We start from the raw sequence: 15966 nt of genomic DNA on the forward strand, positions 1-15966 counted from the left end.
TGAGGCCACATGGCTGAATGTTAGAGATTGCCTCATGAGGTTTAGGCCAGAGTCTGAAGTGGACTCCTGGAATATCATGTTCTTTGGGTTAAGGAAGATAAAATTTTATGCCATGTTAAAAGTGGAAATGTAATATCTGCTGAGGGCTGGAAGAGATTTACAGATAATTATTGTTGGAAATTCTAAAGGTTCTAGACATTAAATGTGTGACTTTTTTTCCATCTGAAGAAACTGCCTGTAGCAAGAGGACCTCTGAACTCTGCTGCATAGAATGTGCACAACCCTGGAAAGAGAATTTCCCCAGGAACTTGTGTTCGAGTAGCTCCTATGAAAAAGGAAGCATGGAGGGAAGAAAAGAGGAAGTGTGCGGCTGGGTGTAGTGTGTAAGCCTGTAATCCCAGAGTCAGCTTCACATCCCCTCGAAGATCATAGGTGGGCTGGATGTTGGGGTGGAGCAACACATATCCCTGGTTCTGGGCCTGGGTAGTTGCTGGGCTGATCAACCCACCAGCTCTTCCTTGTCCTCACCACCAGGGTGAGCTCTCCAGCATTGCCCCCGCTAGGGCAACAACAGGGTATCCAAGAGGAGTCCCAATGAGGGCCCAGCATTGATGGTGTAGCAGGAGGCCTCAAACCAGACCAATGACTTTGCAATGAACACTTCCAAGTAAAGATGTATGGACTAACATCACTCTGTCACACTGCAGCTTCTATGATGAGGTTTTCCTTTTCTTTTTTCTTTTCTTTTCTTCTTTTTCTTAATTTTATTTGGGGCAGGGAAGGTTGCAAGGGTAGAGGGCAGATACGAAGGGATTGGGAAATGAATGGGATCGAGATACATGATGTGAAAGAATAAAAAAAAAAAAAAAAGGATCAAAAGTCAAGATTGGCCTGGTTACATATCAGGCCCCTGTCTAAAAAGGGAAAAGGGTTTGGGAATTTGGCTCTCTTTGAAGAGTGCTTTCCTAGTGTGCATGGAGCTGTGCGTTCTGTTCCTAGCACCATATAAACCAAGTATGATGGCTCACACCTATTATCCTAGCACTTGTAAGGTAGAGAGAGGCAGGACAGTCCAGAAGTTATAGATCATCCTTGGCTAATCACAAGTTTGAGGCCAGCCTGAATTATATAAAACCTGTAGGGTGGGGGTGGAGTGAGAAAAGGAAAGGAAGGAGAGGAAGAGGAATGGGCGTGGCTGAGAACCTGAGTTCAGAGTCACATGACTGTCCTTACAGAAAGGAAGAAAGGGCCCTTAGGAGGACCAGTATCCCCACCACGCTCTTTGAACCTAAGAAGAAAGGCTTTGGAGGTTCAGCTATTAGCAACAGACAAGGGACTTAGTTAAAAACATAGTCACCTAAAAACTGCACTGAATAAAGACCATAGTGGATACAGAGTCAAGGTGACTGGCTTAACCAGCTACAGGAACCACACAGTATATATAATGATACATTATTGTTGGTGGGTAAAAATGAGGGGGTTCTAAGGGGAATATTTATTTGACTGTTTGTGTACATGGGTAGATATGAGGTTGCTATAGCAAGCGTGTGGAAGTCAGAATCAATTTCTACCATGTGGGTTCCAGGCATTGAATTCAGGTCTCTGGGCTTATCCAAAAGTGCCTTTACACACTGAGCCATCTCTCAGGCCCAGAACTTACAGTCTTTATCTATGAGTTTCTCAAAATTAATGCAAGTAAGTACTAATAAAATATACTTTGTTTGCATGATGTCATTAAAGCTTATGAATAGGTGGATTCCTGTAAAATACTTTGGGTATGGTTTGATTCCAGTGCCAGCAATGCTGTACCCAAATGACCTTTTTGAAAAGGGAGAGAGAGAGAGCATAGAGTTGGAGGGGTGAGGAGGTGGGGGATGCTAAGAGGACTCGGGGAGAGGGAAAAACATGGTGAAATTTTGTATTAAAAACGCTTTATGTAAAAAAAGAATTGAATCAGAAAAATGACTAAGCCAATAAAGGCACTTGCCACCAAGCCTGAGGTCCTGAGTTCAGTCCACAGAAGCCACATGGTGGAAGGAGAGAGCAGACTCCTGAAAGTTGTCCCCTGACCTGTACATACACAGACACACACACACACACACAAATAAATGTAATTATTTTTAAATCCTTATGAAAAGATACCTCCAGAGTTTTTGACATACCTAAATACATAAAAGTTTATAAATCCCTCTTGTAACATGGGTGTGTGTAACGTGTGTGTGTGTGTGTGTGTGAGAGTGTGAGAGAGAGAGAGAGAGAGAAAGAGAGAGAAATTTTGTTCAGCTCTTCATGTTCAGCTTGACGTAAATGCCTCTGCCATATCCAGAGCCACTTTCGAGTCATTCTATGACAAGACTATGGGAGAACTTTAAGACAGACTCTCCAGCACAGAGCAGAAAAGAGAGGCAAGCTGGCAGGGGGCTGTGCATCTGTGGAGGCAGTCCATGCTCAAGTGTCTTTACTCTGAGGTGCCTAATTGACTTTCCAAGTAGACAGGCTCTGTGGAGTGATATCTGCAGCAGCAACTCACTGTGTTTCATCTCTTTGCAAAGTATGTTCAGTGTACCTTAAAGTAATACAGCTTTGGTGTTGTGAGCATTTTAACTTTAGCCAAATGCCTATCTGTCAGTAGTTACCTGAAATATGAATGCCTTTGGGGCTCTCAGCAGTGTGTGTTGGGGGTGGGTCAGTGATGGAGTGCTTGTTTACCACGAATGAGGCCCAGGGTTTGAACCTTAATCACTGAAATATAAATAAAACCATTCCAGATTTGGAATCACTCTTCATTTTAAAACCTCAGAAACACTGCTTCTAGAAAGAATAATGAAAACCACAAATTGTTGGGTGAGTGAATGAATTCTTGAAAGAAATCATATCTTTTAATCTTTTGTGAGTTAGAATATAAAAGTGATTACTATTCTTAACTACAGTATTAAACATTTACAGTGTTGCTACTGCTGGGCTTCCCATGCAGCTTTCTGTGAAGTGACTTTTATTACCTGTGTGTGAATAGAATGATATGAAGTCTCGTTTACACACAATTATTTTTCCAGCTCTTGTCCCTGGATATTTAGTGTTTTTACACCTCGTACTCCAGCTACAGTAACTGATTGGAAGAAAAAAATTGATGTTAAGATATTTGATGTCAGAAAAGATGTCACATTCCTTCAGGGAAAAAAGTGCAGACCTCCTTAAGGATACAAGCTTAAAAACTGTGTATAGTTTATATGTCTGTTACTAGAGATTATAATAATTTTCAGGTGAGAACTCCTTTTTAGGGGAATGTTCTTATTGGTAATAACTTAGGCATTTTAGTAAATGTTTAGCGAACTTTTAATCCATATCGTTTTTAGTCAGATCTTATTTCAGAGTGGCCTTCATTAGTCTAAGTCATGAATTTTGTAGGTTATGAAATTAAAAAGAATTTAGGATTTACAGAAGTATCAGTATTTGGTTCTGCACTGATGAAAATGTAGTTGCAATTACAAATTTAAAGTAATTTTGAAAGAAGTAGTTAAAGGTAAGGTTAAACAAGATTAAATGATTTGTGGGCATTTTATAATGCAGGCTTCATTTTAAGCTACAGTGTAAAGTGCTTTATTGTGAGATCAGGATTGTGGGGAAGCAGGGACTGCCTTTCTCTGACAGCGGCAGAACACAACCCCTTTTTCTCTCTGCACTACCAACACTGCTTCGCCAGCACAGCCCACTCTAAGTAATTAAATCAGTCCTTTGTACTTACCGTATTCTCCTCTAGTGACGGTACTAGATCTGATTATATGCTTCATGCATATTCAAAGTACCGCACTGACAGCTCTTTAATGAGCTCTTACTTAATCAGTATGAACAATGTTCATCTTGTTCTTTTTTTCCTCGTGCATTAGAGCTAGGAACAGTTGGGAAAAATGAAACATCCAGCATTCATTTGAAAAATATATTGTACTTTGAAAAGTGTCTAAGCTGAGGAAGTTGCATTCTGCCCTTTAAAAGTCTGATGGACAAATTGGATTACTAGTATTGGATTAAATAACAAATGGTTAGAGGAGAGATGAGAAAGCTCGCTGTGATCAGGGGCTTTAATATTTTTTGTTGCTTATAAAGCTAAAGGGGTCTTTAACCAGTTATTAAAGTCAGGATTAATTTGTAATGGTTCAACTTGCTGGCTTTTAAAAGCTTTTAAATTTAAAATTTTAAATCCCTATAAACAATAGTGTAGGAATATGTTAAAAGAAACTTTATTTTTTTATTATTAGGCTGGCTATAGATGTCCATCACTGTATACTACCTCAGATAAAGATCAGTGATAGAGAATTGATTCTTTTTTTTCAATGACTAGAAATGAGCTGTGTAGCAATGTGTAAGTGTGTCTTTAGATATTTGCTAGGCTTATTTCCTTTGGAAACATTACATTATTTTATTATTAGTTATTTCCTAATAATTATGGGGATATCTTTGATTCTTACCTGGAAATACAGACATGAACTAAAGAGAAAATAACACAGTTCCACATCAGTATTGTTAAATCAGGAAGCAGTATTCCATTGAAGAAAACGATGCTAATGTAGGAGAGGGCTGGCTGCTGCTGGTGCCTGCAAGCCTCAGTTATAGGTTTATAAGTCAAACTCAAAGTTTTAATATGTCTGTATCTTTAGAAGCCACTGAGTTATGAACACAAGAATTGGGTCTTTAATCAGAAAATGAGCTATCATAAAATCTACACCTATTAATATTGCACACATGTGTCATTTCACTGATCAAAACGCTTTCACTGGGGTACAATTGGCCTTTTTCCAAACTGCAAGCTTTTTCTCAGCTTTTTCTTTTTACTCTTTCTTCTTTTGTTGCTACCCAGGGATTTGTGCCTATCGCAGCCTGTATCACATGACCAGTGTCAAGACATCACATGGTCCAAAGTGAATACAAAACCAGCCACCCTAAAGGAGAGATTAAAAATACTGTAAAACAATAAAGACTTTTGTTCAGACTCTGAAAGAATCTATCTTAAGTCGTGGTCACACATTGAGTTTTAACAAGATGTAATGATGGCACACATCCTCACTGTTCTCTTTAATGATGGGCAGCATACACTGAAGTTGATGCAAGATCTCATGCACACAGATCTGCTTTTAATATTTTAAAACATTCTTTAAATTTACATTAATGTGGAAATAGTTTAATTATGGCATTTCTGTAATTTAGAAAGTAAATATTTAGACAACATGACAAAGTATACAATAGGTTATTATATAATATTGTTTTACTGAAGTGAAGGAAGTTTGTTCTGTGTGGACATGGCAGTCTGTGATTCTGAATAGCATTTGCCTGTGACAGTGTCTTCTTTAGGAGAAGAGGAGCTCTGAAGTGAGGGGTGTGAAGAAGACCCTTTTAAAATAGTTACACGTCTGCATTGTTGGAAATTTGTAAATAGATTCAATGTCTTCAACTTTTAAATGGTACTATCACCCTTAAAAAGAAAATGTACAGAACAGTCTTTGCTGGGATATTTAGTTCTTAGTAGGTCTTTAAGTTTATCCTATGAATGTTGTGCAGAAATTGAACTGGTAATATTAAGAAATGGGTTAGCAAAGTCATAAAACAACCATGGATGGAACTCAGGGGGAAAAAAGTTAAAAGATTACAAATTTGACTTGGTATAGTTTACAAGGAGAGAAAGGGGAATATATGGCAAAAGGGGGGAGGGGTATTTTTCTTCAGAACGATTGGGACCTGCACATTATTGTATATGAACAATGTCAAGGATGTACTAGAATGTGTCACAGTCCTGGGGAGGGGCAGCAGCAGAGATGAGTGATGGGTGTGAGTGAATGTAAGAGAGTTACTTCACAGTCCAAGTGTTAGTGTGTGTCTTTAATGAATGGGTTTTTCATATTCTATTCATTGTAACAATTTATTTCCACAGAGAGCTGTAGGTCTTTCTTGTAGTCTTGTCATTTACAATGCACTTAATAACTTATAAGTAGTTCATCTTGTCTGAGTCAACAAGTTCTAAGTGGTATGTGCATACATGGTATTTTACTTTCCATGAGGAACGTAAGAAAGTTAAGTTGTTCAAAGTATGCTTCCACGGGATCTCTGGACTTCTCTGGTCTCCCTGATAATCTTATGATTCTCATAATTTTTTAGTTTTAAAGAAAGTCGTGACCATATGTCTGTCAGCACCCTGAGTTCCTCATTGAAACATAATAGCAAGTCAGCCTCTGGGGAGGATTTAAAAGGTGGAGCATTTTGTTGACGGTACTTAGTGTTAAGACGATCTACAGGTGAGTTCAGGGGACTAAAGTGCATTCTGCACAAGGGCGGGCTTCAGAGGACAGGCTTCTGAGTTTGGAAATAGTGATTCTGTTGTCAGGCTTGGCTTTGAGTCTTGTAAGCAATATGCTATGCAGTATTGAAGCACCCAAAAGATTTTTCAAGTTAAAAAGTTGTGTTGGAGTGTTATTTGGCTTTTGGATGTCACATAAGACTCCTCTTTCTGATCTGTAGGAAGGAACACAGAAGAAGAGGAGGCCATGATGCAGGAATGGTTCATGCTAGTGAATAAGAAAAATGCCCTAATAAGGAGAATGAACCAGCTCTCCCTCCTGTGAGTACTCAGCCTAACTGGCCATCTCAGGCTTCCCCTGCTGCCTTCTTTGGGTTTAATAGTTACTAAGCCTAATCGTTTCCTTTCCTTAGGAAGCTAGCATATAAAAATGTTCATCTGAACAGTAAGAATTTGCGAATGGACTGATAGGACACTGCGGGGAAACGTGGTTTTTAAAGTCAGGGAATAAGTAACAGTTCTGTGCATAAAGTAATTTTAAATTTGTATTCATCTGTGTGTGTGTGTGTGTGTGTGTGTGTGTGTGTGTGTGTGTGTGTGTACGTGTGTGTGTGTGTGTGTGTGTGTGTACGTGTGCGTGTGTGTACGTGTGTGTGTGCGTGTGTGTGTGTGTGTGTGCGTGTGTGTGTACGTGTGTGTACGTGTGTGTGTGTGTGTGTGTGTACGTGTGTGTGTACGTGTGTACGTGTGTGTGTGTGTACATGTGTGTGTGTACGTGTGTGTGTGTGTGTGTGTGTGTGTGTGTGTGTGTGTGTGTGTGTACGTGAGTTTTCAAACTGGAGTGAGTGTGGTGGTCGGAGGACAACTTTGTGACGTCAATTCTCTTCCTCCACTTTCTGTGGATTCTGGGGAACAAATTCAGGTTGTCAGGCTTAAGGCAGGAACCTTTCCCCACAGTACCATTTCACCAGCCCCCATTTGTTGTGTTTAAGAAATGACTCCTTAGTACAGAAGAGGATTAGCTTTCACTTGGGGCTGTTTGATTTTTAAATTCTAAATTAAAAAATAAAATTCTTTTTAAGGAAAAAAAAATACATTTATTATCCATAGGCCATGTTGATAAAAACTTTGAAATAAGAACTGAATTACCTAACGGTGACTTTATTGTGAGTGTAGTAATTAAAGTTCAGTGGAAACTGGACTAAATGCAAGCATCCAAGTCTTCAGCGTTGAGTTCATTATATAAAGTAATATCATTCCTTCCTGCTCATTAGCTAGCAGTGTCCCTAGACTGTGTCAGGAGTGTGGGCCAGCTTACCATGGTTTATTGGAATGTGAAACCTAAGTTTTGTCATATCTACCTTGCTGAACCTGCTAAAAGAGGGCATGATGAAAACTTGGGTTGTCTGTGTGTTCAGTTCTCTCTGGTAGGACAGTTATCTTTTTCTTTTCCCATGAAGTTTTTAATAAAGAGTATTTGTGTGAACTTTGAATATTTTCCAATAGATCCTTGTATCTGACACTTAATCCAAGAAGCATTTAAGAATGGGACTGCGTACCTTTATACCTCTGTGCCATTCAGAACTGAAGGAGGGAAATAATAACACTAGTAAGCTTTCAACTGAGCAAGGTTTGGAGTCTGTATATCATTTGTTTAGAGTGGCTTAAAGTTAAATAGAAAAGTCAGTTATGACTCCTAAAATCAATGTAAACTACGGGTTCTTTTAAGTGTTTAATGATTTAGTAATTAGCATATTGATGAACTTTTTACACCTTGCCTAGGGAAAAAGAACATGACTTAGAACGAAGGTATGAGCTGCTGAATCGGGAACTGCGGGCGATGCTGGCCATTGAAGGTAAGAGCTGAGGTGAGGGCTGTGGGGTGTCAGCTGTCAGTGGAATTTAACTAGTGCTATACACATCTGGGCAGTTCCAATAGATACCCTACAGGAATTGTACATGTGCCTTAAAGACAGAAAACACTATCAAAAAACAAAAACAAAACCAAGAAGTTAATTTAAATAGCTAATCATTATGTTTGCTCTTAACAGAAGTTAACTTTTGAGTCAATAAGAATAGATTTCTGAAACATAAAAATGTATAAGCTAATTTGTTTTAGATGTGTGCATTTTGAAGTTGTTTCCATTGGGGAGTTTTAGTAAAGATTTATTGTTTCTGTTTTGTCATTAGGACACTCTTGCTCTAGTCTGTTTGCTCTGCTTTGTTTTAGACAGGGTCTCACTCTTTAATACCAGCTTGTCCATAGCCTGGCCTAGAATTCAGTATGTAGCCCAGGCTGGTCCCATCTCGTGGAAGCCCTCCTGCCTCAGCTTTCCAAGTGCTGGAGTACAGGTGGAAGCCACCATCTCTAGCCTCTTGTACTTCTTAACATTTCCCTCCTGTTAGGTAAATATTTGTGCAATGATTGATGTAAGAGAAAATTAAATACTTGCACGCTTTTTGTAAGCCATCGAGATGAATGGTATATGCACAGTTGATAGTGTGAGTGAGCATCAGCTAGCTCATGTTTTAGCATTTGCTATATATTTTTTTAAAGTTCTGAAGTGTTTTATAATGCTCTTCTTATATCTCTCAGTTAAAATGCCTTATATTTCAAAGATTTTTTGCTTAAAAGCTAATCCTTTGGGCTCTGTAAAATAGATCTTTTGTCTAATCAATGCAAATTGATTTTCCTCTTCTGTATTGACCTCTTAACCCATTGACTGTCCATGGTAATTCCGTTTCACCTGATAAGGTACCTGATCCATAAGTCAATTCTAATTAGTTCAGAAACTAGAAATTTTTAAGTTTGTAAGTGAAAGCCAAGTGAAGACTTATATTCTTAAAATATTTAAAAATATATTACTCTAAAATAAGGCCTATTTATCAGTGACCTTGTGTGTTTTAGAAGCTTTACTTAATTACTTTTATATCTCTAATGTCACTTGATATATCACTGATAACATTTGTATATCTTCATTTAAAACTCAATTTACTTTGCTTTTCAAAGCTTCACTTGGCTCATTTCTTTCAAATGGCGAGATGTATCAAATGCCATTGATAACTATTAAATTTTTTAAAATTATTTTAGAATTTTTGTGAAATCTGTTACTGCAATAAAATGCCCAAATACAGCAAATGGTGTTTTTCCTTTAGATATAATTTTTCTAGTTTTAGTATGGTTTTAAAAGAGATCAGAAAGCTAAATAGTTGAAAAGTAGATGCAGCAGTTACTATATAAGTAGGATATATGTATAATGTATCTGTATATAATATATAACTCATTATACAGTATATTCTTTATAGATTCATTATACATTACACCCAATGTAAAGTAGTCTTAATTTGTTTTTATACCCATCCTCTTCTGTATAAAAGATAAATTGTCCCTAAAATACAGCTTTATATGGTATAATTGGCGTTTAGGGCAGAGATGAAATACTGTTTTTATTCCCCAATCCAGTATTATTACTAAATATGCATCTTATAACACCCTTACACATGGAAATATCCCAGTTTCATTGGCCATCTGTATGCACAGGCTTAGAATCTACCATTTTTTCTGCCTGGGGTTCTTACACATACAGAGGAGCAATAAATGCCATATTTTAGAAAACTTTAAAAGCAGCTATTAGTCTTTTGGCTCTCCACCCCCGCCCCTCCCTAACACAGGAGCATTTTCAGTTGCACTGTCCTATAGGTGATCGTACCTCAGATCTCTGTGTCAGCTTCCATTAAGGGGAAGGGGAGTCTTGAGAAAAAGAACAGCCTGTTGATCACAAGGAGAGACACTTAGAGATACCTGTCTCAGTAGCCTGAGCAGGACATAGGCAGGGCTGCCCTCAGCATGGACACACGTGTGCTTCAGACCCCAGAGCAAAACGTGGAGCAGACAGCAATAGTCCTGTGTCGTTTTCCTTCATCTAAAAACTCACTCCTCTTCTTCCAGCATCTTCTCCTTAGCCATAGTTCTGAACTAAATCCTTTCCAAGTGACTCCTGTGTTCAGAGCATGCACCAGTAGAGAGCAGAAAATAGTAACAGCTGTAGCACACCGAAAGAAACATTCCCAGTGTGGTTTGAGAACAAAATATTATAATAGTAATAATAATATTGAATTCATCCATTCTTCTGAGAACCCATAGTCACTCTAACCCTGTTCTCCCTCTTCCCTGAGGGTCATAGCCAGGAGTTGCTGCTCTACTGAGCTTAATTGTAAGGTTCCCTCAAGCTAACAAGCACCTTTCAGATACTTTTTCTATAGTTTCTATAGTTGTTGTTCCAGATTATTTAATGCTCCCTCGGGAAGACAAATTCATTTCTGCACACATTAGGGCGGGTGCTTTATAGAGGGACATGTTCATTTTCTGCACAAGAAATGGATCTACTCTAGGATTCGTACATCTTGATTTGTTCTTGGCTTAGAGTTTGAAGTGGGTGCTCTTCTAAAGGATTTATGCATAGGTTCACTATTTTTGTAGTTATGGTTTATATGATAAGCTTTTTATATTTAAAATCAATATGTAATCCTGTGGAGGAGCTTATCCCCTAAAACCCCATTTGTAAATCTATTTTAGCTTTGTTACACAGCACAGCCACAGTCTTCCATGGATTGATTAGGCTCCACAGTAGAATCCTATCAATGGCCTGTTCTGATGATGAGGCAAACTCCTTCAGGACTGCTAGTTGACTGGAACTAAAGATAAGACCTGACTGCAATCCCCCAATGTGCTCTGCACAAAACCAGTGTTAATTTTCATCAAAGTGCCAGGCTTTCTTATAGTGGCAAGTCTGACGATTTTTACCAGACCTTTAGGTCTTTCTGCTAAAGTGTGTTTAGGTATTTCTTTTGGGGTTTTTGGGTTTTTGTTTTTTTTTCCCTACAGTAATTGTCAACTTCAGCAAATAAATGGAATTAGGGCATGAATAATTTGGCCCTATATATGAAAAAGAATTTTTTTTTCAAATTAACAATCACCTTGGTTGAGATAGTCATAAATAGCATCTCCTTACTTCAACACTTTGGCTCAAATGCAGCATCAAAACTTAATCCTGTTTGTTGTGAGAGTCTGTGGCTTCTGTAGCAAGAGCACACTAGAATCTTTAAATCAGTCAGAACCCACATTGTTAGTTTGCCCAAGTTAAAGTCAGTGCAGCTAGGCAGTTAGCTGTGGCTGGTGCTGTAGATCCCAGTCCTTTCATTCAGTCTCTAACAAGTGATTCAGAAACTATACGTGACATATCCAGGTGAAGCTATTTAGAAGGGTTTTTTTAAACTTAAGCTTGAACATACCTACTAATCTTGATCAATTTTGAATGTAATATTTTTAATGATCAAAATAGATTACTAATTTGTCGATTAGCATTCAGATATATATGTTAGTATGGAAGTGTAAATGTGCATATATAATATGATTTGTACTTACTGTGGGAAAGAAGATACAGTATATAGGTTTGCTAATATCAAGTCTATTTATTGCACATACGTATGTGCTCTGTATTTGACTATTTTTAAAATATTAAAAACAGTAATAGTTAACAGCAAAAATCTTTGAATCTTATGTTAAAATATTTCAAATGCTGATATCAGTTAAATTCAACCCTCAAAATGTTAAAGATTACCTAAATATTTTTCAGTTATGTTTTTCCAATAATGGAAAATGTTGTTATTGAAATACAAAAAAATTGAGATAAAAAATCAATATTTCAGAGATTATAGAACTTTTGTCTGTTCATATTGTTAAAATTTAATTTTCCAGTGTTAATGAAATCCTGGCATTTAAAATAATTAAATCATTTTTAAGTAGGTTCAGAAGAGTAATTTAATAAGAATTATGTATTTGTTGGTAAATCATTTTCTTGGTTTAAACTGAAATTTTTTAATTCACTTTTTTTGTGTGGAGAAAATGTGCTTCCTAATTGTAAACTTATCAAAATATTTTAAAGCAACGAGTTATGGATCTTACACCTGCAATCAGAATTTCTTATTCATTAAAACTACTAATTTAATAAACTTAAATTTAATAAATAAAATTTAGTCCTAATTTCAGGATCGTTTTCTGAATTACTATTTCAAGAACTACAATTACGTAAAATTAGACTAAAATTGTCCCATTTTTAAGATCCTTCCAGTTGCAGAGTCTGTTAATTCACTTGCTCTGGAGAGTACGGCGGACTTAAGAGCAAGAAGAGATAGAAATATTTCCGGCATTCCTGTGTCCTTGCTTGCCTGGGTCCAGAGAGTAAAACTGTAACAGAGGTGGCGTCTCTGCATTTCGCCTATTGTTAAAATTCAGACACAGCTTTCCATATGTTTCCTACCCTTCAAATGAGAGCATAATCATAATCAGCCATTGAATGTTTTCTATTTGTGATGGTTTGCATGGAATGTGGGTAATTAGCATGGTGTTTAATATATGTATTTTGTGTTCAAGCTTATGGAATGAACAGTGATAAAATTGAGTGAACTAGCTTTTCCCAGTTTTGCTAACCTTTATTGCACGATGATGCATCTGATTTTTAATTTGTAAATACAAGATAGCATTCGCTGTGGCACCATTTGCTTTCATAGAGCTGCTGAGTAGTTTGCTGTCTTGAATAAATTTTGCTTTGGAAGGGGGGGAGGGATTTGAACCAGCACATTCTTGTGTGGTTTGTGAAGATTCACATGGTAACCAGCATAAGCATTGTTAGGTTTATCTGAATAAGCACCAGCCATGTGAGTTTTAACATGATTGCCCAGGGCAATGGAGAGAGAAGAGAGAGCCCCGAAGGATTGCACTTCTCTGGTTTTTGGAAAGTGTATTTGCTGGGGGAGGGGGCTGTAAGAGTCAGCGTCCAGGGTGCCTTTCCCCCTTAAAGCTGGTGTCCTGTTTCCCTCCACATCCCCATTTGTTCTGCTATCTCCTCATCATCTCCTTCTTCTTTTCATTGTTTACCTTCCTAATGAGGGAGGCGGGGTAGACTGCGGCTTGATTGACAGCTACAAGCCCTTACAGTCTGGCCAGAGAGCAGTTGGCTTTGGTTTCAAAAGTGTTTTAAATGTTAGATTGTGGTCCTGTTTTTATCAAGTGAAACTGCTGCTCATCTTAAGGAAATTATCAAAGCTGAAAGGGTTAGGCTATGAATATCACTGGGTACTAAACCTGGCATAAAAATGGCCACCCACCTATAGAAAATGCACTGCCCAGCGCATTTTCCGACCTTTAACATGGAGTTTCAAAAAGAAATATGTAATTTGTTCTTCCTTTGCAAAAGTGCTTCGATTTGAAACCATCCAGCAAATGTCTCCAAAAGAAAACTGGCAGTGATGCCATCGAGGGCTGCCGTGTAATACTGCAGAGCAAATTTATTTTTTTTACTTCAAAGAAAAATGCTAATTAGCCGATTCACTACTTTTAAAGTTATTGTGAAGCATATGGCGCCCAGTGTGAGATACGTCCAACTGCTAAAATAGAGCAAGGAGGAAATTAGCGAAGAATGGGCTGTTTGGGGTGAGAGTGGGGGTGGGGAGGAGAGGAGGTTCTCAGGCAGATTCCCCAGCCTTTCAGAAGGATTTGATCGCCCTTCTCGGCTTCCCCGCCTCCTCGTTTACCCACTCCCCCGGCCCCAAGCCCTGGGCCAACCTCTTCTGGACTCCCGCTCCCCTCCCCCACTTCCCTGAATTCAGGTGCCTGCCTCCGCCTGGCCACTGACTCACACCTGGTTTCTAACTGGCTCATAACCTGCGGAACCAATCTTCAATAAGTATTTACAAAGTAGGGTTTGGGGCGTGAAGCCCTGACCACCTCGGCCAAACTCCCCCAGCCAACACTTCCTAGTGGCCGGGTTAACGTGGTTTGCTGAGATTTTAGGAAACTGGATTAGGCGGGAAGGGGGTGTGGGGGCAGGTTCCGAGTGCCCTGAGCCTCTGCGGGTGGTAACTGGCCTCCCGCCCCCTGCAGACTGGCAGAAGACCGAGGCCCAGAAGCGACGAGAACAACTTCTGCTGGACGAGCTAGTGGCCCTGGTGGACAAACGCGACGCCCTTGTCAGGGACCTGGACGCCCAGGAGAAGCAGTGAGTGGGGGCTGAGGGGTGTGTCTAGGGGGAAGCCACCCGTCAAGGGGACATGAAGTTTGCACACAGTTATTTCGGGGATCTGAGTGGACAGGTGCCTTTGTGCTCCCTCTCGCCCCCGCCCCATTGCCGCTGGGGTTCCAGATAGCCTGTGTGGCGGGTATTGCTGCTCCCCACTAAAGGAGGAAATATAATTCTGTCTTTCCTGTTTGTCTAACATCCAGGGCAGAAGAAGAAGATGAGCATTTGGAGCGAACTCTGGAACAAAACAAAGGCAAGATGGCCAAGAAGGAGGAGAAGTGTGCTCTTCAGTAGCCTGCCGACCAGATCTAGGTCCCCAGGCCAGGGACAGACTGGTTGATTGAAAACTTTTTAACATTTTGTTTGACTGGATTGTACTTCTGGACCACCAACCCTTTTTTCCTCCTCTCCAGATAATATACCGAACTCCAGATAGCTTTAAGGATTCTTTGTGAGTTAATCATGAAATCATTTTTGCAACCATGTGAAGTAGATTTGCACAGACACCTTGTGAATGATCAGTGATGGAGATGCTCAAGAACTGTCCAGAAAGGGGAAAGGCCTCTTTTCATTTCCCTTCTGTTTGGGACAGACGAAAATCTGAAGCGTGTTTGTTGTAGTAGTTGGTAATAGCATAACGACAGTGGGTGGGGGGCACAGGGAGTAAGAAAATGTCATGAATGATTTGTTCCCAGACCTGCCGTATGTAACACTGTTGTTACCTGAATCTCATAGTTAGATCATATTCTGTGTATTGGTGAAACTGTGTTTATTGCCAGTGAGGCTTTCTGAAGTGGTGTGCATTTCACAGAAGGATCATAAAGTTCCTCTCTGCTCTCCTTCAGAGGATGGCCCTCTAAGGTAGCCTGAGACAAACCTTGTGGTTTGAAAGGTGAGCTGTGGGAAAGGTTCTAATAGATGTGCAGCAGTTTACAAAGGCAGTTGTATCATCTGACGCCGCGCCATCTTTTAATCTGAATAATTAGTTATTACATCTTGCTTGTTCCTACTTTTTGTTGGGGCTCAACATTGGCTCAAGAATGCTGTTAATATTTATTTCTGTATTGATAAAAATCTGTCTTGGGACTACAAGTAAATCTCCAATTACATCTCTAGCATAGCACTGTGTTTTGTGAAAATGGTTATGTTTATTTATTACGATACTGAGTCATATATAAATTTTCAATAAAAGCAGAAACTTTCTTACCTTAAACCCTGTTATTATTTTTTCCTTGCAATGAAAACTTTGTGTATCAGTAAGACTCTCCATGTGAAATTCAGCACAGGACACTGGACTGTTTGGAACTGACACAGGTCCAGAGGAACTTGACTCAGATAGAATGCAAATTGCAAAGCCACATTCTGGGGAGTAAAAACTATCCTGTCCTTTGGGAAGGGTCATCTCTCTGAAAGAGCCCGGGAAATGTATGATTCCACCCGGGGGAGGGGGCGCATCGTGATGAATTTTCAAGCCTGTAGAACTGTGTCCCATAACCAGCAGTCTGTAGTCCTGAAATAAAAGGGAGAACACTGTGGTTGGGGGAGGGGTTGTGCAGATACGTGCGTTTGAGATGGAAGAAAGAGAGATGTAACAATTTCTACACG

The 15966-nt window shown here is 39.2% G+C and overlaps 1 protein-coding gene across 1 annotated transcript in view; it reads left to right on the forward strand.

Moving 5' to 3' along the window:
• Positions 1-15574, forward strand: part of Ehbp1 (EH domain binding protein 1) — a 286967-nt gene extending 271393 nt beyond the window's left edge. The window contains exons 22-25 of the mRNA XM_036201513.1: positions 6505-6604; positions 8066-8139; positions 14226-14340; positions 14565-15574. Of these exons, the coding sequence (XP_036057406.1) occupies positions 6505-6604; positions 8066-8139; positions 14226-14340; positions 14565-14655 (380 nt within the window). The 3' untranslated portion in view covers positions 14656-15574. The remainder of the gene's footprint in view (positions 1-6504; positions 6605-8065; positions 8140-14225; positions 14341-14564) is intronic.
• The last annotated feature ends 392 nt before the right edge of the window (positions 15575-15966 follow it).

Source organism: Onychomys torridus, chromosome 10, assembly GCF_903995425.1.
Source record: "Onychomys torridus chromosome 10, mOncTor1.1, whole genome shotgun sequence".
NCBI classification, from domain to species: domain Eukaryota; kingdom Metazoa; phylum Chordata; class Mammalia; order Rodentia; family Cricetidae; genus Onychomys; species Onychomys torridus.